At 27.3% G+C, this 25,315-nt stretch overlaps 5 protein-coding genes across 16 annotated transcripts; 2 read left to right on the top strand and 3 right to left on the bottom strand.

The window, feature by feature from the left end:
• Window positions 1-92: 92 nt before the first annotated feature.
• Window positions 93-1,578, bottom strand: LOC126864058 (coiled-coil domain-containing protein 25). 3 transcript variants are annotated; one of them, XM_050614992.1, is made up of 6 exons: window positions 1,412-1,559; window positions 1,240-1,287; window positions 1,081-1,172; window positions 861-999; window positions 617-749; window positions 93-532 (listed from the first exon to the last, which is right to left on the bottom strand). In XM_050614992.1, exons 1-6 carry the CDS (start codon window positions 1,434-1,436, stop codon window positions 451-453), a joined length of 519 nt encoding a protein of 172 aa, XP_050470949.1. In that variant the 5' UTR covers window positions 1,437-1,559; the 3' UTR covers window positions 93-450. The 3 variants fall into 3 exon arrangements, with proteins under 3 accessions (XP_050470949.1, XP_050470946.1, XP_050470948.1); XM_050614989.1 differs by having other exon boundaries at window positions 617-999; window positions 1,412-1,578; XM_050614991.1 differs by having other exon boundaries at window positions 617-999; window positions 1,379-1,493.
• On the bottom strand, window positions 1,453-4,989 carry LOC126864039 (ubiquitin-associated domain-containing protein 1). Of its 3 annotated transcripts, none has more exons than XM_050614962.1 (9): window positions 4,376-4,524; window positions 4,072-4,235; window positions 3,810-4,003; window positions 3,573-3,733; window positions 3,285-3,496; window positions 3,100-3,197; window positions 2,349-2,539; window positions 2,153-2,291; window positions 1,453-1,588 (listed from the first exon to the last, which is right to left on the bottom strand). In XM_050614962.1, the coding sequence occupies exons 2-9, from the start codon at window positions 4,104-4,106 to the stop codon at window positions 1,575-1,577; spliced, it is 1,044 nt and encodes a 347-aa protein (XP_050470919.1). In that variant the 5' UTR covers window positions 4,107-4,235; window positions 4,376-4,524; the 3' UTR covers window positions 1,453-1,574. The 3 variants fall into 3 exon arrangements, with proteins under 3 accessions (XP_050470919.1, XP_050470918.1, XP_050470916.1); XM_050614961.1 differs by lacking the exons at window positions 1,453-1,588; window positions 4,376-4,524 and adding exons at window positions 1,822-2,061; window positions 4,845-4,989; XM_050614959.1 differs by lacking the exon at window positions 1,453-1,588 and adding an exon at window positions 1,822-2,061.
• On the top strand, window positions 4,498-6,581 carry LOC126864052 (coiled-coil domain-containing protein 28A). Of its 4 annotated transcripts, none has more exons than XM_050614981.1 (5): window positions 4,498-4,643; window positions 5,228-5,384; window positions 5,515-5,725; window positions 5,988-6,104; window positions 6,175-6,581. In XM_050614981.1, the coding sequence occupies exons 2-5, from the start codon at window positions 5,229-5,231 to the stop codon at window positions 6,372-6,374; spliced, it is 684 nt and encodes a 227-aa protein (XP_050470938.1). In that variant the 5' UTR covers window positions 4,498-4,643; window position 5,228; the 3' UTR covers window positions 6,375-6,581. The 4 variants fall into 4 exon arrangements, with proteins under 4 accessions (XP_050470938.1, XP_050470937.1, XP_050470939.1 ...); XM_050614980.1 differs by lacking the exon at window positions 4,498-4,643 and adding an exon at window positions 4,913-5,059; XM_050614982.1 differs by lacking the exon at window positions 4,498-4,643 and adding an exon at window positions 5,032-5,137 and having other exon boundaries at window positions 6,024-6,104.
• A 952-nt stretch (window positions 6,582-7,533) lies between these two features.
• On the top strand, window positions 7,534-12,643 carry LOC126864013 (ATP-dependent zinc metalloprotease YME1L). 4 transcript variants are annotated; one of them, XM_050614901.1, is made up of 12 exons: window positions 7,534-7,759; window positions 8,113-8,241; window positions 8,313-8,732; window positions 8,805-9,024; window positions 9,382-9,461; window positions 9,585-9,828; window positions 10,381-10,513; window positions 11,018-11,255; window positions 11,326-11,568; window positions 11,635-11,778; window positions 11,971-12,126; window positions 12,216-12,643. In XM_050614901.1, exons 1-12 carry the CDS (start codon window positions 7,733-7,735, stop codon window positions 12,405-12,407), a joined length of 2,226 nt encoding a protein of 741 aa, XP_050470858.1. In that variant the 5' UTR covers window positions 7,534-7,732; the 3' UTR covers window positions 12,408-12,643. The 4 variants fall into 4 exon arrangements, with proteins under 4 accessions (XP_050470858.1, XP_050470859.1, XP_050470857.1 ...); XM_050614902.1 differs by having other exon boundaries at window positions 7,535-7,759; window positions 8,113-8,227; window positions 9,370-9,461; XM_050614900.1 differs by having other exon boundaries at window positions 7,535-7,759; window positions 9,370-9,461.
• Window positions 12,455-25,228, bottom strand: LOC126864001 (DNA-binding protein RFX7). Of its 2 annotated transcripts, XR_007689041.1 has the most exons (7): window positions 24,489-25,228; window positions 22,748-23,002; window positions 22,433-22,625; window positions 22,113-22,326; window positions 21,899-22,041; window positions 16,049-21,823; window positions 12,455-15,558 (listed from the first exon to the last, which is right to left on the bottom strand). XR_007689041.1 is itself a non-coding variant. In XM_050614862.1 (6 exons), exons 1-6 carry the CDS (start codon window positions 24,827-24,829, stop codon window positions 19,250-19,252), a joined length of 3,720 nt encoding a protein of 1,239 aa, XP_050470819.1. In that variant the 5' UTR covers window positions 24,830-25,228; the 3' UTR covers window positions 12,455-19,249. The 2 variants fall into 2 exon arrangements, 1 of the variants encoding a protein (XP_050470819.1); XM_050614862.1 differs by having other exon boundaries at window positions 12,455-21,823.
• Window positions 25,229-25,315: the final 87 nt, after the last annotated feature.

Here is a 25,315-nt window from a genome sequence, read left to right as displayed (position 1 = left end):
ATTTTATAGTAATTGATTTCAACTATTAATAATACTAAGGTATGTAAATTATCATTTATGTGAATATCTTACATAAAATAAGTACTAACATATTAAAATACATGATTAATATTATATTCATTTACTTACTAATGTATGTATTAATATACATATTAATGTTTTTAATAGAATTTATATAAGAGAAACCCACTCAATGTTAAAAATTATTTTGCAATTTGTGCAAAACTTGTACTTCAATCCAGTTTTAAAAATATTTTAATTAACATTTTATTAGTTTCAACATTACCTTGTTATTTTAGATTTTCGTAATGTTTAATGATAATTTTCTTTTAAAATATCAACCAAATTTAATTTTGAAATTATATATGCTTTTTGTTTTAAATATATTCATCTATTATTCCAAACTATGGTGAGTAGGCAATCGAATTACGAATAATATTAATAATTTCATCACATAAAATCATCTGAATCATATCCACTATTTTCTACATTTGATGTCATATTAGATGTATTAAATAAAGAATTATAACTTCTGTAAAAAGTAGAAAATAATGTTAAGTCTGACGAGATTAAACAATTTATATTTGTCAGTAATGTACCATAATTTTTGTCTAACCTCATTTCTGCTTCTTCCTTTCTTCGTTTTTCTTCTGCCTTTTCTCTTTCCTTTTGCTCTCTCAAAAGTCTCTTTTTATCTTCCCGTTCATTTCTGTCCCGTTGTTCTCTTTCTGATCTTAAATTTACTTGTTCTGAACGTTTAGTTTTATTCAATCGATTAACAACAGTATTTATTCGTTTTGCAACATGAATTTTACGAACATCCTTATCTTTATGAAAACCAACTTGTCCTATTTCCATACCTGGTGTTTTTTTCAGATTAGACCACATTGTGTATACTACATCGATATCATTCATTTTATTTCCTTCAATACTATTTGCTTTCACTAATTGTGCTGCATCTTCTAAAACTACACTAGGTATGTCATCTATTGTTTGACCCTATAAATCATGTATTCATATATAGATACGCATATATAAATGTGTAAAAGAACATGCATGTTTTTAATAGAAAATATTTACAAGGCGAAGTCGAAGGTATACATGCGCTGAAGAATATTTGTCAACATGAAACCAAACATCTTCTGGCCAACCCCACTTTATGAGGTCATCATCTAGAAAAATATATATTGAAAGAACGTATCTTATACATTATAATATATTTTAGAATTTTTCATTTACTTTCATATTGGTCGACTCCCATAAATAATGTCACCGATGGTTGTACAACTATAATTAAAAATTATAATTATCATTCTAACCTTACTGCATATTATTAGTTTTTTAGTAGTAAAATGTATATGAGAAAATTTAAATATACATTAAACATGAAGCCAGTGATAAATAATAATACCTTCACTTGTAAAATAATAAACCATTATTACAAAAAATATTTAGTTGAAACACGTGGTGTGATTTATCTGTCAAATTTCAAGTCGATACTAGCGACAGTAAACCGTACTTCTTGGAACTATTTAACTTTCTAATACGTAATACCAGAGTTGTAATACTCTGTTTCATGTATATTTTTCTAAAATTGGAAAAAATATATTATGTCCATATGAATATATACTCAAAATTAAAAATGTAATGTTAAAATATACATATCATAAAATAGATTTTTAGCAATGTTAATAAAATTCATGATTCATGAATATAAGTCTATTAAATATATCTAATATATAACCATAATAATAGGCTTCATTAATATGCATGCCTATTATAGCATCATTTAAAACATTTAGAAAATCTTTTGCTACAAGCTTATGATATTCATTTTTTATTTTATTATAATTTATATTATTCTTATATTGTTCATAATATTAATATTAATTTATTTTACAAAATAATATTTAAATCAGAAATCAATTGCATATTGATTGATATGAATCGTATGTTTTTCGGCATGATATATTGATATAATGTGATCCAATACTGGTCCTACTTCAGGATCTCTTATTCGTTCACTTATAGTTACTGGTGATTCTAACAGCGATAAATACACTAAAAATTTCATTTTTACATTAATTATTGTATTATCTAATTATATTAATTTTTTTTTATTTTTATTATTTATTAATAAAAATAATCTTACCAAGTAACATATTAGGATTTGTAAGACTAAGTTGAATACGTGGATCATTCATGATTACTTTATAAATTTGACTACCTGGATCAAGTTCTTTATCTAAATTTTGTAAACTATGCCTCCTTTCTCCAAGTAACCATTCACACTGAAAAGAAGAATATATTTGAAGTGTAATAAAATTAAATTTATATAGATTACTCACAGCATTAATTTGATTGTTTCCAGTAATTTTTAGTGCCTCAATAATATTCTTTTCTTCAAATCCCATCTCTGATAGTGATTGTACTGCTCTAGAACTAGGTTTGAAATCCATCTTCCTATAGTAACGGTAACTTTTTAGTAAATGATCTACTATGCTGAGTACATTTTCTTCCTTCTTCAAATTTTCACATCCTACATATAATTATCAATTTATTTGTATACAATTATAAATCAACATGTAATAATAACATATAATTTATCATAATTTTAATCATTTTCAATTAATATGTTTATTACATATATTATTATTTTATAAATCCAAATATGGGCTGTAAACAAATTTTTAATATTTCTGAAAAGAAGTGTTCTCTTTGTGAAGTTTTATTTTTAATTGTAATATATTTTAGTTTTAACAATTATATGGATGATTTTAAATATGTATGAATTAATGTATGAATGTTTTAAATATGAAATTGAATAAGAATATAATTTATAAAGAAAAACTACATTATGATTATATAATATTTATAGTACTTTATATATAGCAAAAAATGAAATGATTTTTCAAAATATACGCTTGTCATAATTTAAAATTTTCTCAAGAATAAAATCAAGAAGATTTATTTGTACTTGACTTGTATTAAATATTATCTAAATAATTAGCTCCTTCAAATAAATCAATACCTGTTTCCCCTAAGACATTTTTGATATATAAATAGATGAACTGGAAACTGCAACATCTTTATTATTACCTTTTTCAATAGATATCAAATCTAAGTAATCATCATCATCATCTTCTGGATCATTCTGATGTTCTGCTAACCATTCTAATGCTTCTACTATATTTGATCTGTAATAAGTTAAAAATCAGAGCATAAAGTATTACTTTTAATTTATTAATATTCCTGAACATTAAATTAAATAGTAGATTGCGTACTTTCGTAAGTGAAGAGCTTTCAGAACCTTTTTTTCAGAAAAACCCATTTCTGTGAGAGTTTTTGCAGCATTTGTATTAATATTTGGTTTACATCTTGCCTCTAATTTTTCTTTTAAGATATCATAAAACGTTTGTGCTTCTGGGCTATACGATATAATCCTTGCTGATGCTTTTACAAGTGTAATAAAAATTTTTCGTATTTCATTCTGAAACTATAATATAAAATATATAACGTAAATTTCCTCAATACAGAAAATGCAATAATTATACATGTATGTGTATATTTACATCTGCAGGACAAGGAAGAAATGGAATAGGTTTAGGTGGATTACGTATAGGTAAATCTTTTGTTATTTGTAATACTACTTCTTCATCTGGACCTTTCAAAATTTCTGCAGATAAATTTTCATTTATGGGTATTGGACGTATCTTTATTAACATTAATTCATCTGTAATAAAGATAATCATTTTATTTTGCTTAATATATCTGCTGATGTAGCACAGAATTTTAGCAAATTGTTTTACCATTTTCATTAACTTTTTCATTAATTACACTATGATCATCTATAAGCCATTTGAATTCAGATGTATGAACTAAACGAAAGTTAGTTGGACTTCTTGATTTATCATCACCATAGAAATGTTTTATTGCAATATTTTTTATGTTATTGATAGTCATATCTGATGTCACATTAAACCTCATGATCATTCCTTCAAGACTAAGTAAATAAATTATGTTTACTAATAGCTCCCAGGAAGATATTGATAATATTTAATAATATTCTACCTTATAATATTCAAAACAAGTTTTGAGTTAGACATTGTATAGTTTTATAATTATTTATTTTAATAAGATGAATCATCAGATTGTCTTTTGCTTGTTCTTGCTAAACTTTTTGCATCCCAAGTTTCACCAAGTAATTCTTGCAATCATAGAAATATTAGTTATATCTGTAACATAAAGATATGTTATCATTTCTCTTATTATATATGATATAAATCAACTTGAGTATCTTTAAAATAGCTTTGTATTTATATACATATATATGTATATATAATTTTTCATTTTATAATATAAATATTATATTCACTTTTAACATGAAATTTCTTAAGATGTGTATTTTAATTAAAATTTCCTTCGCACTACATTGTCATAATTTTCTTGATATAAAGGTTAGAAATGAATTGTAGAAACATTTTCAAGTGTCACTATGCTAAATGTAATGAATAAACCATGTATGGTTTTTAATCATATCGTATATGAAATAGCGTATATGACACGTATTTGTAAATGTTTTGTTAAAAGTTACAGCACTTAATCAACATTTTTTATCAGCATAAAATTTAAGTTATATATAGGTACATAAATGCCAGTTATCACTTATCAGAAATTGCAGATAATCAGATGATTTGTTTGTATATTATGTGCATGTCAAGATATACAAAGTACAATCGAAAATATATAATCATGAAAAATTAATTCTGTAACTGTTTATTTTCATAAAACGTTTCTTTCTCAATTTTTTTTATTCTTTGAAGGAAAAGGAAGATTATACATACAATAAAATATATTTCGTAGAAATGCTTTTATAATTTGGAGGCAATACATTAAAAACATTACAATACTATGTACTTTAGAAAAAAAGTCAATAAACAAAACAATTACTAATAACATAATTGTGAATGTGTAATAACATGTTTAAATTATAATAATATTTTTGATGTTAGTACAATAAAAAATATCGTTTAAAAAAGGGTTTGGTTAGATCTATTGCGTATGTATATAGAAGTATTTAAATATCTTCTTTCTTCTGTTTCTTATAAAATGTCATTTAAATGTTATTTAAATTTAGGTATTCATTGATATATATAAAAATTCTACAAATATCTAAATTTAATAACAACAAGAATATAAATTTTGACTAAATTAATGAATTTTTCAGGATGACTGAAAAGTCTGGATGTGGTGAATTGCAACAATTGGTTCAAGAAGAAGAATGTGAAGAACCATTAAGTCAAGGTGGAGAAGCTACACCACCTTCCACACCAGCAAGATCTCATCATCCAAGTAAAAATGATACACATAGTTCTCATATATCGGTATGAATTTAGTATTAGTTACCTAATTTTGACTACTAAAACATAAATTCAAATGTATCATTTCAAAAAAATGGATAAATAGGTGATATAAATAAAACAATAAAAATAGTAAAAGAGTTTATTATTTCAGCAACAAGTATTATGGGAAACTAATGTACAAACATCACCAATTATTAGTAAAGGAAGTTCTGGTCAGGCAACAAGTCAAGGATCTATGGTTTCTGGCCGTGCTGTGAATCTTTCAAATCATGGTAATCAGTCACGTCTAATGTATATGAATGAGAAGGAAAAGCAAAAACCAAATCGACCAGAACTACCAAAAATAAATCGTCAACATAGAGGTAACTTTGTACTTCATAGTAACATTTAAAAATATTATTTAGAATATAGTAGTAAGTATCCTAAAAATATTTACAACATTTAAATAATATCTTTTTATTCAATTTTCAGTTATATAATGTTACATATTATATTTAATAATACGAAAATTTATATTTTTGTTAATTGATAATATATTATAATCTTTTCATATATTTTTCTGTTTTAAGTATTGTTATGTTTTCATTATATTTTTTGGTTGTGTTTTGGTGTCATTAAATAAAGCTATGGCACCATGCAAACATCATTGCTTTTTGTCAGAGGTTCCTGATGTTCGTCGTATGGAACAAGCTTTATTACAACTTCTGGAAGATTTCCATAGTGGTAATTTACGAGCATTTGGTATGTGAAATATGCTTTTCAATATAGCAGAATAAATATAAAATTGGAATAATATGGAATTGAAATACAGGAAAGGATTGTAGTATGGAACAAATGACAGAAATACGAGAACAACAAGAGCAATTAGCTAAACTTCATTTTGAGTTAGGTCAAAGACAAGGAATTGGTGGAGAACAATCAGGTTTACGACATTCAAGTGCTAATATGAATAATTTGTTGGAATGTCTTCAAGAGCTTAGTGTTTGTATTGAAAAATTACATAGCAAGTAATTGTAAAATATTTATAATATATACAAAATTTATTTAAACATGATATTTAAATAGAAACATGAAAATTAATTAATATAAAAAATAGAATATAATGAAAATTTATGTACTGTTTTGTAATGTTTTCGCATTTTGGAAATATTTCACGATACTGCTTTTATATAACCGTACATTTAACTTTTCCAATAATGAAATAATTATATTTCTTGATTACAATGTTTTTATTTAATTTAGAAGTTCCTCTTATTATTTTTGTAAATTTAGTTTTATCAAATTCCTTGTAAAATATAAATATATAGTAGTAGCTATTTAATAATATTTAATAAATGATAAAAAGTAAATCACTATGAAGTAGTCATATAATCTAATGAAATTGCATATTTATGTTTAATTATCTATGCCAAACATTTTTTTATAGAAATATTTCATTTCATTTTACTAAACATTTTAACAAATTTATATCAGTGCTTATGTTTATGTAATACTCTAAAACTGTAATTTGTATATTTAATAAAATGACGTAAGTTGTACATTCAAATATACTAAATAATGACAATATTAAAAATTCTTGTTAAAAGTTAGGAAACAAAATTTTTAAAACTTTTCTAAAATTCAATTTTAGTTTTGTATTATCTAAAATGTTAATGTAATTTAATGGAAAAGAAATAAATACGGTTCCTGGTATTTATCTGAAAAAAGAATATATCTTCTTTCTACGTTGTATTATTTATTTTATTAACTGTTCCTATAATATATTTATTCTCTGTTAAGAAGAAATCCATTTTAAAATATAATAAACTAATCAAAATTTGTGTATCAAGCAAGTGCATGAAGCTAATAATATTTTCATAATATATAAGAAAATAGTACATAGGTTCGACGATAAAGGAAATTTATTTAAAATAATATTGAAAGTGTTATGTAAAATAAGTTGTTTTATACATAATTAAATTGTATCGTAAAATAAATGAAGTACGCATAAGGGTCGCAAAATAGTTGTTTTGAAATGCGATTATTAATCCAACAATCTAACTATAAAATAAAATCTGTTGTTACACATATAATATAATCTCGAATTAGGGAAAATATGTATTTTCCGAAAAAATCTCGATGTGTTTTACGCAATCTTAAATCTAATCTCAATTGATTTTAAACATTCGGAAGTTTATATTGTAGATAGCAGTCATTTCCGTTACCTTGCAGCATTAAAACTATATTTCGTATAGGAGATATTGATGTCATGTAATTTAATCTTTTTGGATATGCAACAAAACGTTACTATCAGTTGAATTTAGTTTTATTTAAAAGTGTTATACTTCCATTTATCTTATTACATGTGTTAAATATAGGGTTGAACTGCAATGTTTTCTTTCCAACCTCACAATCAGGTTTGTATTATCATATTTATATAGCTACAAAAGTTTCCAAAATTCATAGATAGCTTATTAGATAGTCTTTTACATTTGATGACATAACAAGTATATACATGAAATTTATATTGTATGTCTTCCTTAAAAATGTCTTTAAAAATTTCCGTTTTATAACCTTATATGTCTATTACATTAATACAAACTTATGAAATTTTTGTCTATTTCATGTCTGTCTTTAGTAAAAGATAATTTCCTGGATTACAAAATAAATTACTTTCTATATGTGTACATTTTTATTTTATTCAATCTTGAAAATAATTAGAGCAAAATATTTAAAATTTCTTATTTCTAAAAAAGAGAATTATTTCTAGGTGTTATATCATCTGACGCAATTAACTTCAGTAGTTAGTCCAAAATCTACATCATTTTCAGTTAAAGTTAAAAGACAAAATGAATTGAAAAAATCTATGAATGATATCTCTTCTGGTAATTTGTCAGACGTAAGATAATTTGGTAATGTATTACATAAAATTATAATGATGCAAATTACTAAGTTTACTTTTTATTTTAGGCTACTAAAAATTATATTGATACATTAATAGGCAAATTAAACATGTCTGATGTAATTACAATGTTTGATATAAGGACAAATAACGTTATGGTAGCATTAGATCAAGTTTCTATGAAAATTTTTAAGAGAAATTTAGAAAAAAATAATAAGTGGAAAGTCTATGCATCAGGATTAAATTCCACAAAAAACAAACACAAATATCTATATAAAAGATGTATGGAAGAAATTATTTTACCTGCTATGTATTTACCATCGAAACAATATCATACAACATTATGTACCTTTTGTAACAAAAATTCATTTAATCACTATGTACAAATTCGTAGTTTTAGAACAAAACGTAATGTCTCTACTGAATTAGAAAAACAATCATCATTTATAAATAAATTTAAAAACTTGGTTGGTCATTTCTCTGGAACAGTAAGATCATGTATTATTTATTATCTATAGTGATATTTTATATACTTTGTGAATAACTTTCTTACTTCATAGAATACAGGATTAGTACATGCTCTAAAAGAAAAGGACTTGGCAACAATAAAAAATTTATTTAATAGTCAAACATCGACAGAAGAATATAAAAGAATTATATTAGCTTTTATTGAAGGATATGAAGCAGGACTTAGACGCCAAACATATTCAACTTTTGGATGGTTCAAAATACTATGTAGTTTATTAACAGGAACTGTATTATTAATCTTTTGGTATGGAGGTATGTATTATAGACGTATAATACAATTTCTATCATTATTTTCTTTGATAACTTTATTTTAATATATTTTTTTGTAGTTACTATCTGTCATTAGCATTTTAAAAAAATATATGTTAATATTGAATATTATCAATTATTTCAAATAAATAATCATAATAATTTGAAAGTCACTGAAAAATTATTTTACTAAAGGAAGAAGTATTTTTAATATTAACTGTATTATATTAACTATATAATATTAAATATTAAAGTGATAGAGGAGCATTAAAGGAGTATTTAAAATATATTAATATGCTTTAGATTACTAATAATGATGTAAATTTTCTTATACCTTTCATATTGCAGTTTATGTTGTAGGAAGTGGATTACGATTTCCAATGGATGGTGTTAAGTTTAGACCAGAAATAACAGACATAACTTTTAATGACGTTAAAGGAGTAAGTAAATTATTTAAAAGATTCTAATATATCTAAAATCTAATAAATTCTAAAATGAATAAAATCTAATAAGATTTTTCATTTTACTAAATACTGTATATTCATTTGTTTATATACAATTAGGTTGCAGAAGCTAAACAAGAATTAAGAGATATAGTTGAATTTTTAAAAAATCCAGAAAAATTTGTTGCACTCGGTGCAAAATTACCTAAAGGTGTATTACTAGTAGGACCACCAGGAACAGGAAAAACATTATTAGCTAGAGCAGTAGCTGGCGAAGCTGGTGTCCCATTTTTTCAAGCTGCTGGACCTGAATTTGAAGAGATTTTAGTAGGACAAGGTGCACGAAGAATGAGAGATTTATTTAGTAAGTTATAAACAAAATATTGCGAACACAAAATAAATATTAAAGAAACATTCTAAATCATACATTAAATAAAACAAAAAAAACTTCTAAAGAAATATTATTAATGGTTTTCAATTTTTTTTTCTTCTACACTTTTTCTTTATTATAATTAATATATATTGATTATTTATAAGCCATATTAGTTCGATATATGTACTATATATGTATATTAGGAATTGTACATGCTATTTATATTTCAATGTTATGATCACAACATTCTAATGCTGTCATTAATGTTGTCTATTTATATTCTTTTTTTATCTGTATCATGATTTAATGAGCCTTAATTAGCAAGTGTGTATTACCTCAAAAAAATTTTTTATTTTGGGAATTATAAAACAATATGCCCTACAAAAGATATTCATAATTATCTTCATTTTGAATAAAAATTTAAAGAGAAGAAAAGAGAATTTATTTTGATATCATATGTAATTTATATTATGATGTGCAATTTCAATTAAAGTGTCTTGAAAAATTTGTATTACTTATTCATGATCTGTTATTCTTTTTCAGAAGCAGCAAAAGAAAAAGCACCTGCCGTAATATTTATAGATGAAATTGATTCTGTTGGTGCAAAACGAACAAATTCAGCTCTTCATCCATATGCGAATCAAACAGTAAATCAGTTACTTACGGAAATGGATGGGTAAATAAAAAATTTTACCTCTTTATCCTGTAGAATATGGAATAATTCTGAAAATTAATATAGGTTATATGCGAAAGCAAAGGAAATTAATAGAAGAAAAGATAAAGAAATTAATGATTATCTTTTTAAATTTTTTAAAAATAATATATGTATTACAAGTTCAACAATTTCGTACTACTTTCTTAATGTATTTTCTCAAGATATGTTTTTATTTCATGTGCATTAAAACTAGGAGACTGAATCTACAATATAAACAATATGTATAATATAGTAAGCATATTTGTTTCCTTATATTAGAGTTAAAGAAATGAGTGTAGGATGGCAAAATAGTACTAATTACATTCATTCATTTCTTTCTCCTATTAATTTTCCTTCTTCTTTTTCTGAAGAAATAAAGTTCAAATTTTAAATTTTGTTACTTATAATTTATAAATTATGACCTTATATATCGATTTTATGTACATTTATTATCATTAATAGTTATATATTTCTTTGTACTTACAGATTTCTTCAGAACGAAGGTGTTATAGTATTAGGTGCGACGAATAGACGGGATGATTTAGATAAAGCATTAATGCGACCCGGTCGTTTTGATGTTGAAGTTCTTGTTGATATACCAGATTACTTAAGCCGGAAGGAAATTTTTGATTTATATTTATCAAGAATATTAACACAAGAGGTTGATGCAGACTATTTAGCAAAGTGTACTCCTGGATTTACTGGAGCTGATATAGAGAATATGGTATTCATTTGAAAATAAGTATTAATTTTAGATCAAGTTAATTTTATTATTATGAGCTTAATTTTAAAAGGTAAATCAAGCAGCTTTAAGAGCTGCTATAAATGATGCTGAATATGTAACAATGAAACATTTAGAATATGCTAGAGATAAAATAATCATGGGTCCAGAAAGAAAACAAAAAATTAAAGATACAGAAACTAATACCATTACAGCATATCATGAAGCAGGACATGCATTAGTTGCATATTATACTAAAGATGCACCACCTATACATAAAATTACCATCTTGTCTCATAGCCATTCTTTGGGACATGTAAGTGTTATAAATTAATAATTGTATTTTTTATTGATATTACATTTCAGTACTCTTTTTGTATAGACCGCGTTTTTATTTAACGACGAATATCATACAACGAAATCCAAATTATTAGCTCTAATGGATAGTTCAATGGGTGGTCGTGCTGCAGAAGAATTAATTTTTGGTTCTGATAAAGTAACAGCAGGAGCATATAACGATTTTCAGGTATTTTGATATAGTTCATATTTATATTAATAATATCTTATCACATATGGTACAATAATTAAAAAATAAATTACAAGAGCTTAGGAAACAAATTCTAAATACTAAAAATATTCCTAATTTTATTTGCAAATAGTGAAAATTTGAAAATATTACATTGTAATCATTGATAATATTGATAATCATATTTCTTAGAGGGCGACTTCCATCGCAGAAGAGATGGTACACAAGTATGGTATGTCTGAAAAAGTTGGTTTTGGTACAATTCGTAGAAATGGTCAAGGGGATGGATTTCAATTAGGTCCTAGCACAAGTGATCTTGCTGATAAGGAAGTGAAGCGCCTTTTACAAGTAAATTTTATCACCATATAATGTTAATTCTATCATGTAATATTATTCTTTAACCTTTTACATCAAAATTACTATATTTTCTATCTTAGGAATCATATGAACGAGCAAAACTGACATTACAAAAACATGCGAAAGAACTTAAAAAAGTAGCAGATGCTTTACTTAAGTACGAAACATTAAGCAGTAAAGATGTAGAAGCTATTATTAATGGAGAAAAAATTCCACCTGAGACTTTGAAGAATCAACCACGAATTGTAGATCCGACTGAACATGTATTATAAGTAGCATATCGAGATATTCAGTTTAAGATGATAAGTAAAATAAATTATTTGGTGCAGTATCGCAATTTACAATCATACTTTATATTACTTTATTATAAGTAATTATATTTTACAATTTTCAATTTTACAAATTTAATTAAGATATATCAGCTTTTTCAATTGAGAACTTTGTAATACATAACTTCTATTTCATTATCTAATTACTTATTTCTTTAATAAATTAAATTTATATAACAGTTCATACAAATTTACTTTTTGTAACCAATTAATACCTTACAGAGTCTCAAATGAAAATAAATTAAGACAATATACAAATATATCAGAAAATAACATAAATGTGACGAATTATACATAATTACATAAAAATACCAAACTATACATAATTATATACCAAAACAAAATTTTTACATTATCTAAAATTTGAAGTAATAATCGTACAGTTGGAATTTTTATCAAATATAATTCTGCAAAGGAAATTTTATTTTTCATTTACAGAAAATATGTCAATACTATTATTATTGTTACATAAATTTATTGTATGCAATATTGAACTGAAAATATCAATGATCTATTTTTACAATATGATTGTATTCCTGTTACTAATATAACAATAAATTCTTTTTTTATGTTAGCCAATTTTCGATCTCATGTTGAAAAAATAAATTATTGTAAATTCTGCACCAAAAATATATAGGAAAATATTATTAAGTTGATTATTTTTTTATATATTAGAAAAATGCATTGTTTTAGTCGGAAATAAACCATAATTTTATTCAAACTAATATTTACTAAATAATGCTAAACATTCTTTAAAGTATTATATTATTCAATTTTTAACGTGGTTAACCAATTGTTTGGTTGAAAGAAAATATTTTTATTTGTACAAAATATTCAAACAGATTAATAACATTTAGGCCATATAGCATTAACATTTTATTTACTACATAGATATTATAAATTATACAAAATTATATATGTATCCATATATTTCATATTTCGTATAATCCCTATCTATTCCTTCATCATACGATACAGATCACGCTATTATTATTGCATCTAAATTTACTTCTAATACATTACTATAATTCATTAATGCTTACTCCTTTCGTTTTGTTTAAAATTTAATGACATTGAATTTAGCAATTAACAACGTGTAATATTATTTGACAATGTTTTTAAAATAAAGTTCTATAAAATTCAAATTCGATTGTGTGTTAAATAAACAATTTGCATAAAATATACTATACATATGTGAGCAAATATAAACCACGGAAAATGATCTCTAATATAAATCTATAAGATTAAGATTATATATGTACAATAAACGGATGTACAGGAAAACTCATTTATAGAAGTATTCATACAAATATCACAGTTTACTAACTTTGAGAGAAATCATAACAGTTTAAATTCTCCGAATAATTAATTGGTAATATACTTGATATTAATTGTAATATATATGTGAAAACCAATTCAAAGAAATTCTTGGCTTCAAATAAATTTTTTCAATAAAGAGGTGAATACTATCATTTAAGTAATATTGAAGATTGTTATATATTCGATAAATTTACATGAAAAAATTTTTCTCACTAAAATAAAATTTTCATACACAGTTAAAACTTACATTTTTTCTTAAAAAATAAAAAAGTTACTTTCACTAGCATATGCTGATTGAGTCTTACAAAATTTATATTGATATAATACGAATATATCATAACATAAAACTAATGAATAAAAAAAGAAAATAGTTACAAATATTATTAAAAATACTTTAGTTACAAAAGTACTACTTATAGTAAACATATAGAACCTTTTTAAAGATTCAATAAGAATAAATATTTTTAACATGTAAGCTAATTTAAAATATAAAGTTCTATATGATATATAAAATTTCATAACATTAAACTTAAAAAAGAAAAATATCTATGAAAAATTAATAACGGGAATTTATTGTTATCTTATAAGGAATAAAGAGGGAACTGCATTTGTTATGTTTCTCTTTAATGACTTTTTTGCACCTTTTTTTACTAAAAAAGAATTTTTATTTACAAAGCAAAATAAATTGCCAGTAACACTAGCACACGCAATGGGAATACCGCTTTCCTATTGCTTGATTTAGTCTACCTGACATTCGATCATACAAAATAGGTAGAGAAATTTTTGTTTTTTGTTTTTTCTCATTAACGAAGCAAAAGTATCTTGAAGAATCAAAAAAACGATCCTTCGAAGATCTATAAGCCTCAGAAACGGCATTAGAGCCGCATAATATCGCCAGGTCTATTTTTTTTCCTTCAATTGAAAGTAATACAAAATCTTTGACAAGAAACAAAACGCAGATCGTTTTATGTGGCAAGATTACGTATATTATAAATATATTTGACGGAAAATAAGCAAGGCGAGTTTTTTCTTCTCTTTTAAAAATTACCAATAAAATCAATCTGCAAGCAACAGTACTTTGTTCACACTTTCTTATTATTTTTCTTTTTCATGGAAACACATTTCTTGTATTTTTATTTTGTTTGGCTATGTAGGATAGTATGTTAATTCATGATGACGTTGAAGAACAGAAAACTCGAAATCAGTAAAATTTGAATGATATTTTACAAATTAAAAAGAAGATCTTTGTGATAATCTATGATCGATGGATCTTGTTTTATGAAAATTATTTCATTCTACGTTTTTCTAATCGTGATGACCGATAAATTATTGCATTCTACGATTACGACATATAATATTTTACTGACCTATAAAATTGTCCTACCCCATGCAGTATTGTTAATATTCGAATAATTATCCATTTGTACTCCATTTTTTCTCCGTCGAAATTTATATTTCAATTCGAGAAAAAAAGATCAATTATTAAACAACACAAGGCAATATTTGTACAAAATTTTTGTTACAAAGGAAAATATATTTCCTTATCGTGATATTAAATATTAACATGGAATATAGATAAATAAAATATCAATAAAGAAAAGAAAATAAACAATTCACAAATCAACAAACTTCCGATGGAGGGAAAAAATACAGTGCAAAGTCCAATTGTATGGTAATTTAGTTATACCATGCCCATTCAAACAATCTTGTCCCATCAGCGTATTTTCATTTTCCATTGAAACAATATAGTATTCAAAATGATGCTCACGATTTCCTATGCAGACAAGATCGCCGTTATTATTACCTTTTCGTTTAAATATAACTATATCTATTGACTGTCTGTGTAAATATGAATGTATATATGTTTCAATATAATTTATTTCCGCTATTTTGTTTTTAATTTTTTTTCTTTTTTTTATAAATCGGTGCTGTTACATTACAGATGTCTAGATACCAGTATCAATTTTAACGTTTCGCATTTATTCTCGTATTATTAATTTGAGCCAATAATTTTACAATATTAATCTTACTGTTCTCCTTTTCTTTGTTTGGCAAATAAAGGATAGTACGATTATTGCACATTGTTAACTGTTTCACATATTTTTCATGAATATATCGATATCCGCATCTAGATAAATTCAAATTGTAAATCAAACAGCACAGACAAACCCTGATTACACGATAATATCGAATAATTCCTACCTAAAATCTTTGTGCGTACAACAACAAGTAATATCGTAGTACATATACTTTTTTTTACTTACGAGTTACAAATAGCAGTACTGTTATAGAAATTTCCAAGATCTTCGATCATTTGGTCAAGTTAATGAAAGTCATTTATTCACGTCTAAGAACTTCCTATAATTGCTCGGTTCATATTTTCCATTAATTTTTTCTTTCTTTCTCTTATTTTTTTTTCTTGTCATTTCACAACCTATGGAAGGTCGAGTCCTCTTTTCTTTTCGTCCATTTATTTAACTGCTAGTTTCAAATCACTACTTGGTTCGTCGAATGATTCTCTTTTTTTATGTTTGTACAATTCACAACTCGCCTTACAGTAAGATTACCGTCTTATTAGTTTTGTTTTAATAGTTTAGAATATTTGAAACTACGTTGTAACTCATTTCATACAAAGAATGTGTTACTCTCGCTGTATTTCAGGCTGCGTGGGAAACTAACGTTTTCTTGTTGCTTATAAATGTGTGATGCAATTACCAGAAATATTTATTAACCTTTTGAAGTATTGCTGATTTCCACTTTTTTTCTATATCTTTTTCTTTTTTCTACCTTTTTATTCATTTTATTCTGTTTAAATTTGAATCAATATATAAAAATACGCTTAATAGGCATGCTCATATAAAGTATCTTTTAATATCTTCCAAGAAATCTCGTTCGATTCTCTATTCTTAATTTGTCATTTAAAAACTTTATGATATGCCGAGAGATTACTTTCGTCGAAAAGTTTTGTTCCTTTTTGGGTCATCGTATTGGCTCGATTCATGCTTCAAAAGGTTAATAGAAACGTGCAGGTTACAAATTCAAAACCATGATTACATGCGTAACATTCTAGATTTATGGAATTCGAAATTCTTCGAATTCCCACATACGATTATTTAGTTACGGTATGTGAAATGGCGATTAAAAACCGGTATTAGCAATGTAGTGCCTTTATATGGCAATAGCACAAACCAAAAAACGTATTCAAAATATACTCCGGTTAATCGTAACGTTACGAAAAAATTAGACATAAATTCACACAGAAATTACTCTTGTAGATACAAAAACATAAATTTTAAATAATTCGTTATTTTTTAACTTATTTCATTCCTTCTTCTTTGTATTTTTTTATTGTCATAATAATTGCTTATTTGATTATTAAAATATTAATCGATTAACAGAAACACGAGATTTGGTTCATGCTATTTAGTACGTCAATAGTAACTCTCAAGAACAAGATTTCACAAAAATCATACTATATATTTACATGGTGTTAACATTCGCAACGCCATATAATCCTTTACAGAATGATAATATAGAATTCTTGCAAATGTCGTGTGTTCGTGATCATTTGCGAGTAAATAACGTTTACCCCATATTTTTTATAAAAATCTAATATTTCACGATGTTGAAGCGCTTCATTTTAAGACTTCGACGTGAAAAATAATTTTAAGTGATGAAATTCATACAACCGCGATCATACCATACATTTTTGTGTGGATTCTCTACAAAAAATTCTAACTTTTTCTGCTTTGAAAGCTAAGTAACCACGGTAAGTTAGGAATAAAAATCGGTTAAACAACTATCCAATTCATAAAATTCTCGATCAAGAACGCCGTAGAAAAATATAAATTGGCGGTGTATTTATGGTAATTCGGATTTCATTGATGAACAAAACGATATACCAGGAAGACCCGCCATAGTAATAATTATTTAGCAGTATTATCGATGTAGAATCCAGTACGGTACATAAATATGAAATTTTATGTCTTTCGAAGCACAATTCTTTTTCTTTTCTTTTTGCTTTATCTTTTATTTAAAACAAAAGTGCTCAAACTTCAATTACCCAAATTATACGAATTTTGATCAATTTTTGGTAGATCATATTAATATTTAAAAATCATATCCAAAGTAACAATTTGAAGTCATATTTAAAAAGATGGTAACTGTGAATGTAATAAATTTATTTATATTAATAATAAAGTTTAAAGCACGTGACAGGACAGAATAAAAGGAAGAGAAATGTAAAAATTAACAAACAGTAATAGTGATTTTATGAAGTTTGAATACTTCTGATCTAAAATGTGATGTTTTATCAATCAAACGCAAATTTGACAAATTTATATAGATATGAGGTAAAATAAAACATTTATAAATTTACATACTCGCTTTTTTGCCGTCACTTTGCCGGTCAGAAAAAGCGTACTACATACTGGGTTCAATACCGATTGTTATGTAAAAAGAAGCTCACCAATGTCCAGCAGGTGATCGTAAATATTTCTTAGAAACGCTTGAGTAACAAAGTCGCAATAACGCGTTCTTAAATGACTTAGAAACAAACGTTTCAAAACGACGAATATAAAGTATTTATATAAAATCAACTTCCACTTATTCGAATCTCAAATACTTCACAGCGACGATCGCTCTGTTTGAGCAACTTCTTCGTCATATTTTTCACACTTGAAAACTCAATGTTCCACCAAAGACACCTAAGACTTCACTGAAGACATTTACACTTTTTAGTTTCACTAGTGGCAAATTCAAGAAATATATAATGTTCGAAGATTATATTTGCATCACAGTGATTTCTTTCTCGCTTTACTTACTTTAAAAAATCAGAAATACAAGTATAAAAAAAATACCATTGGCAGTCACTCATTCTGCTCTTTTATATTGAATTGAATTATGAATACTTATAACTGCGTCAAAATTATGTTCAATTCAATAGTCAATATAGTATTCAACTCTTTTAAAAACATCTTTTTTATATTTGAATTTTCTATCATGAGCTCCTCTCATTATAATGTATGTTAGTACTGTAATTGAGAAGATAAATTAAAGACATTAATTCTGGTATATTCTTGTTATCATGTATGTATTATCTAAGCAGTAGAGATTTATTTAATGTCTCAATAAACGGTAAAAAATGACAAATTGATGTAAATTATATTCATAAATATAAAACAAGAAAGAATTCTTTATTCCAACAAAAACTCAAACTGATGCATCTTTATGTGATCACTGTGACATGTATTATTTGATATTAGCACAAGGAACTAGGATTTAATCGTTAATCCTTTTATACTGCCACTATAATGTTTTGCATATTAAAATGGAATATTTATGCAAATTACTATCATTATAAAATGGAGTCATGCGAACATACAATTTAAGAATTATTTTTCCAACCTTTGGTAGATCACTATGCAAAATCACAAGAAATCCATGAATTACTTTTGTATATGCTTTCAACGATTAGGCTCTGTCACTTCATTAAACAAAGGTGTCAGTGAATCAACATCTTGTAATCCATCAAAATTACCAAGTGGGTCCAAATCATTTGTTTCTGTATCAGCTTCTCCAAGGAAATTGGCTTCAAGCAAATCCACAACATTCCTACATAAACTGCTAGAAGTAGACTCGTTAACAGTTTCATTGTGCAAGTTTAAAGAATTCAGAGTAGGACTTGAGAGCATCGGTTCGTTAGTATCCTGATACGTTTCTTGCGATTGAATTGTATGTAGTGGAGTCGAAGGATATGATCTAGATCCATTACTATCTTCTGTGTAAGATGGCGTATATGTTGATACTGGCACAGGTAATGGTGTATTAGGATAGGAGCGTGACTGTATTATTTTCTGTAATGCTCCACCTACTGGAATATCAAGTACATTTGATGGATCCAACATATCCTCTTCTGACAAGTTTAAATTTGAATTTGGTAAAGCATCCAACACTATTGAATTGTTTTCTATCAAGCCTTCTTCTGCAGGTTGTTCTGGTAAAATTTGCAAGCTTTGAGTTCCTTCTTCATCCAAAATGTTTAATATATTCGTTATGTTTTCAGGTGTAATTTCTTTGTCACCCATTAAGAAATTTTGGTCATCTGATATAAAATTTGGATCAACGTCATCAAGTAAATATGTTGAAGGTCCTTCTGGTTGACCCATTGATCCAAAATCATTGAACTCACTAGGTACTGGCGTAGGCGCTATGGAACTGCTTGTAGATGGATTAAAACTCTGGCTTTGAAAGGATGATAAGCAATGTTGCGTTGAAATAGGTGACATCAATGCAGGATTAACCATTCTATGTAATGGAACTGATTGCGACCTATAAAGTTCACTGGTAAATTGTTTATTGTTATGAAACAATTCGCTAATTTCCTGATCAGGTTGACTTTTTTGATAAACGTTTTTAATTTCTTGTAAATTTTCCTGACTTGGATAATTAATGAGTAATTGTTTTTGCGGTGCTAAATCAGAAGATAAAAATGCAGCACACTGTGATCCTTGTCCTTCTCTTTTTGGTGTAACTGAAATTTGCGTTGTACTACTATCCACCTGCACTTCCGACGACTTGGTAGAAATCAACGGTAACTGTGGTGTAGATGACGCTTGTCTAACTAATTCCGGACCACTTGTGGGAACAACAAAAGTATCATTCTTGCTAGTATAAGGCATACTGCAAGATATTGAACGCGATAAGGATTTGTGAGTACGAGCTCTGGAACTACTTGCTTGTAAATTGCTTCTCGACCGTGGCACAGGTGTATTTCGTGGTGAAACGAATGGGCTAGCGTTTGCAGAATTAGATTTGGAAGCGCGACCATTAATAGGTGAATGTGGGCCAGGCGATATTGGCGTAAAATTAAATATTCGACGTCGTGTATTTGGGCTCTGTGGAACTGTATTAGTAATAACATTCGAGTCTTGAACATGTTCTACAACATTCGTTTCAAAACTGACTCTACGTCTGGTATTATTTTGGTTCGAATGGTTTAGTAAAGTTGGTAATATCAAATTGTGCTTTTGAGTGATTTCACGTTTTTCAACATTCTGCCTAATGATAGCAGCAGGTAATACATCAACAGGTGCATGTACAGTCCCTCCTTTCAAATTCTGTTGTAATATTAATCTTAGCTGTGAAACTTTATCAGATCTTGATATTTGTTCATCAATAGCAATGGTATTTGCTTCCACATCTGAACTTGATGAATTGCTTTGTTGAAAATACTGTAATAATTCCTCCTCTTGTTCTTGAGAGTTGTTACCTCCATTCAAATAATCATCTAAAGCATCCGAATCAATAGAGCCAAGTTTCTCGGTTTTACCTGCAAGATTTGAATTCTCTTGCAATAATAGAATCTGGTCTTTAGTTAAAACTGTAGATTCCTCTATTGCATTTGAACTAGACTCAAAAGTGTTGGGACAACCATTTACTTTAATGCAACTTTTGGAACATGTTGATGATTCATTATCACAGTTTTTGGTAGGCTGATTGTTAACAGCCTCGTTTGTTTTGCACTTGGTAGGCTTCAGATTACTAGCTAGTATCACCGAAATTTTCCCGGGACGTTGTATAGATGTAAGCTTAGGCAACAACACATTGGAATGCTCTACATTCTCTTGTATTTGCTGTTCTGTAAGTTTTGTCTGCTTCTCAGGACTTGTCTCTGATGGTTGATTCAATACAATTGGATTGGCACGCTTTCTGGAATTTTTGGGTTTGATATCTCGCTGTGTATTTACGCAGTTGGTCATTACTACACTAGGGTTGCTATTATTCTGTATGTCTTCAATCGATTGTACCACTATATTATCACAGTTGGATTCCAGGGAGATGTTACATGGCTGACTACTAGTAGCTTTAAAAACTTTCTTCTGCCGATTGGTTACTACAGCAGATGAACTCAATTTCGTTAATGCATTCTGCTGCCCACTCGATACATTTGTACCTTGAGATGACTGATTGGATTTAGTTTTCTTATTTCCCTTATTTGCCCCCGTTTTATTATCGACAGTCTTCTCTTTGTTCTGGTTCTGAAACATTTAAGAAACATTACATTTACTGTTAGTTACCTACATCTTGTTACTTACTAAGAAAATATTTTATACCTGTATAACAGTATCAAGATGACGGTGTTTTTGATCCCTTATATGTTCTCGCTGTTGTAGCTTTCGTTGCAACTGTAATTGTGCTTCTCTAAGCTTCCCAGATTTTCCACTAATAGGTGTTGCACGTATATCTGTATTTGTCTCTGAATATATAAAATAACTTATAATATACAATCAGAAAGAATGCTTCTGAAATATATGACAATCATCAAACCTTTATTTGTCGATGTATTCGAATTTCCTGAAGCACATAATATGCACACAGCAGATAGAGATCGAGTATCAACACACAGATTATCAACAAGATGACGTGCTAAGGCACTCAAAGTTGGAAATTTCAAACCAAGGAGGCTTTCTGCCCATTCTCTGATCAATGTAGATGCAGCTCCCAACATTTCTTCAGTAATATTTTCATCTACTTCATCACCCTAAAAAATTTAAAATTTAATTATAATACAAAATATAGTGTGTGTTTCGTAAAATATAGAGAAAATATACATTATATACAGTTTTTAAAACAATTTTGTGTCTTACAGTCTGAGTGCCAGATATATTAGGCAATGTTGGAGGATCCAATTTAACTCTCTTGCGCATTCCAGCATAACAGTAACGTGAATTGCCTCGTGTGCCTAGTCTACGTGGTCGAACTCTTGGATATACTTGTTTCATAACTTTACCGAAATCAGCAGTTGATAAGGGTTTCATAGAATTTCGCATACAATACATACTGTAAATAAATTGAAAACAGAAATGTAAAATAACAAATAACAATAAGATACTCAAAGTTTAATTAATTAATAAAAAACTTTTAGGACAACTTTTAAAACATGTCATATTTAAACTACTTACTTATATTCATCATAAACTTCTTGTTTTGGTAAAGAAACATCTGGATCTTCTTCTAAATGTGTTTTAATCCACATGATAGTTTGATGAATTTCATAACGATTTCCTAATGGATTTAATGGTTGTCTCAAAGGATCAACAGTTCCTCCAGTATTAGTCAATGATAGTGGAAGTTTCAGGTACAACAATAATTTTTCTTCTATTTTCAGTTGTTCAATTTGTGAGAAGATTTCTTGAATACGTGTTTTTGATTCTTCACTGTATATAAAAATCAATAAAGTTGATTTGTATATAATTATATATAAAACACACTGTATATAAAATTTATCGAATGTACATTGTTTAAAATAATACTTGAATGAAAACATATTTAAAACCGTGGTAATATAAAAGCAAAATTTACATATTTATTCTCCATATATGTGTTTATAATTTACATGTAGTTCTGTTTTAAATACTTATACATAGAATATAATTTCTATAAAAGAATTATAGCATATAATCAATAATGTTTTTATGCGCATATGAAATATGTAATTTTTCTGTAAGTATTAACATAACATGGTAAAATAAATTTAGTAAAGTATAGCTTAAAATAGAATTTGTTTAGTTAGCTTGTAAATTTAAATAAAGAATTATTTTATTTCTATTTCCTCCGAAAATTATATAAATACATCTTTCCTTTTTTTATTATTAGCGAATTACATATATATTTGTCTTATTATAGAATCTTCAATTTCATTTGCATATGAGAGCATAAATTTAAATTAAGTTGAAAATATATTTCAGACACACAATTAATATTAAGTTGTTTCAATACTTTCTCAAAAATGTATCGGCTTATGAGTATTTTAGATTATAGATTTCAAACAGAATAACAATATTTCTCCTTTATTCCTAATTGCTTGATTTATATAAAGATTATTACTATAAATGGTACTTTTATTTCAAAAGTAAAGCAAAGACATTAAATACTTATCCTAATTTATTTTACAGTATTCATTATTCCATAAAGATAAAAATATATATATTTATACAAAATTTTTATTCAAATACCTTCTCTTCATCTGAAATAGAAATATGTAACAGTGTGATTCTACTTAAACATATACCTCTTATTTAAAACTTTAGGCAATAGTTGAAACTCTGCTTTTATTTATAAATTCAGTTGAAATCTTTGTGCTTATTATACATTGCATTAAAAAAAGATGTTTGAAATAACTTTAATATTACAGTAATTATTATTATAAATAAAGAGAAATAAAAGAAACATTGTTTTTATTTAGCATAAACATTGAAGAAAGTATGTGTTAACAAAATGTATTAAGTAACTTCAATTTCACAATTGCAAACTAAATAAATCATTAAAGAAGAATAAAGAGAAATATAAAAAGAAGCATATAAACAATTAAATTTTTTAATGCAAAATTTCTTTTGGATATTATCACCTAATTTTCTTCAACTTATAATAGAAACATTCAAATAATTGAACAAATCGCAATTTTGGCCAAAAATTCTACAAATTCATTAATGTAAAAGGAAAAAAACATGATACATTGAGAATAAAAAGAAAGAAAAGCCTAGAGGCAGGAGAAGAGAAAATGAGAGAAAAGAACGGGAAGGAGCGAGAGCGAGTAAGCAAGCAAGGGAGGGAGAGAAAGAAAGAAAAAGAGAGACAGAGAGAGTGAGTGAATGAGTGAGAGATAGATAGAGAGAGAGAGAGAGAGAGAACAATTGAATTAACCTGATGCTATCTTCGATCATGAGCCGAATTTTGTCGTACTTGGTGGTTGTGCCATGATTTGCCAGAGCCGTGAACTTGGCCGCGATGATATCCTGAAGTAGGTCGTCGTCGTGGAAGCCGTTTGAAAATCTGCCGGCAGCCGGTCGCTGACTCGACTGTAGTTGCTTGTTAGTATCATTAATGCCGGCGTTGATGCTACCGTCACCATTCTCAAGGGAAACGTCAGTTCGTTCCTTCTTAATTCGCCTGCCGTCGAACGCGCTTTCGTCGGCATTAAGCTCGATTCTTGCGGGTGGTTTGCTGACGCAGGGCTTCGTTTGATCATGGTTATCAGTACTCATCGTACCCCGTCAGAGCGGAGGCGCTTCGATTATGTGTGGAAAAATTGATCACCTCCCGTAGGACGACGCGAGTACCCTACCATTTTGTCAGAGTCAGCTGGACTACTTGTTAGCATTGCACTCCCGGTGATTATACATGAGCGCCATTCGAGACCCTCCACTCGCGCGGACCCGACAAGTCGCCGAAGCGCATACAATATGAGAATAACCACCGATCCGTCATACCGATCTCACGAGCAACATTTTATCCATGCCTTTTGGCATAGTTCATTTTGGCGGAATGCTCTTATGCGCAACCCATGACCAACTTTAATATCAGGATTAGTGGACGGTCTACCAGGCACGGAAATCCGAGCACTTTGCGCGTTCTTCAATCGTCATAGATCTTGCGCTTTGTCTTGTGAGTATGTCGCTTCATGTCGCTTTCTCCTACGTGTTAAGTCGTATTCTCATCGAACTTGCGTTTCCCTTAAAAAGATCACCAAC

Source organism: Bombus huntii, chromosome 3, assembly GCF_024542735.1.
Source record: "Bombus huntii isolate Logan2020A chromosome 3, iyBomHunt1.1, whole genome shotgun sequence".
Taxonomy (NCBI): Eukaryota; Metazoa; Arthropoda; class Insecta; order Hymenoptera; family Apidae; genus Bombus; species Bombus huntii.
This window is presented reverse-complemented; position numbering and strand designations above follow the sequence as displayed.

What these genes read in the sequence shown, in the direction of transcription:
- LOC126864058 (XM_050614989.1), bottom strand. Translation starts at nt 1,436, where the DNA reads ATGGTTTATTATTTTACAAGTGAAG. An exon ending in GGGAGTCGACCAATATGAAA is followed by an intron (nt 1,173 to 1,239) that starts GTAAATGAAAAA and finishes ATATTTTTCTAG; the next exon opens with ATGATGACCTCATAAAGTGG. An exon ending in TATACCTTCGACTTCGCCTT is followed by an intron (nt 1,000 to 1,080) that starts GTAAATATTTTC and finishes CATGATTTATAG; the next exon opens with GGTCAAACAATAGATGACAT.
- LOC126864039 (XM_050614961.1), bottom strand. Translation starts at nt 4,106, where the DNA reads ATGTCTAACTCAAAACTTGTTTTGAATATTATAAG. An exon ending in TGAAAAAGTTAATGAAAATG is followed by an intron (nt 3,734 to 3,809) that starts GTAAAACAATTT and finishes TCTTTATTACAG; the next exon opens with ATGAATTAATGTTAATAAAG. An exon ending in AAAGCTCTTCACTTACGAAA is followed by an intron (nt 3,198 to 3,284) that starts GTACGCAATCTA and finishes AACTTATTACAG; the next exon opens with ATCAAATATAGTAGAAGCAT.
- LOC126864052 (XM_050614979.1), top strand. An exon ending in CACATAGTTCTCATATATCG is followed by an intron (nt 5,385 to 5,514) that starts GTATGAATTTAG and finishes TTATTATTTCAG; the next exon opens with CAACAAGTATTATGGGAAAC. An exon ending in AATAAATCGTCAACATAGAG is followed by an intron (nt 5,726 to 5,987) that starts GTAACTTTGTAC and finishes CATTAAATAAAG; the next exon opens with CTATGGCACCATGCAAACAT.
- LOC126864013 (XM_050614900.1), top strand. Translation starts at nt 7,733, where the DNA reads ATGTTTTCTTTCCAACCTCACAATCAG. An exon ending in CTTTTAATGACGTTAAAGGA is followed by an intron (nt 9,462 to 9,584) that starts GTAAGTAAATTA and finishes ATATACAATTAG; the next exon opens with GTTGCAGAAGCTAAACAAGA. An exon ending in ATAGCCATTCTTTGGGACAT is followed by an intron (nt 11,569 to 11,634) that starts GTAAGTGTTATA and finishes CTTTTTGTATAG; the next exon opens with ACCGCGTTTTTATTTAACGA.
- LOC126864001 (XM_050614862.1), bottom strand. Translation starts at nt 24,829, where the DNA reads ATGAGTACTGATAACCATGATCAAACGAAGCCCTGCGTCAGCAAACCA. An exon ending in ATATATCTGGCACTCAGACT is followed by an intron (nt 22,327 to 22,432) that starts GTAAGACACAAA and finishes TAAATTTTTTAG; the next exon opens with GGTGATGAAGTAGATGAAAA. An exon ending in ATCTTGATACTGTTATACAG is followed by an intron (nt 21,824 to 21,898) that starts GTATAAAATATT and finishes TAAATGTTTCAG; the next exon opens with AACCAGAACAAAGAGAAGAC.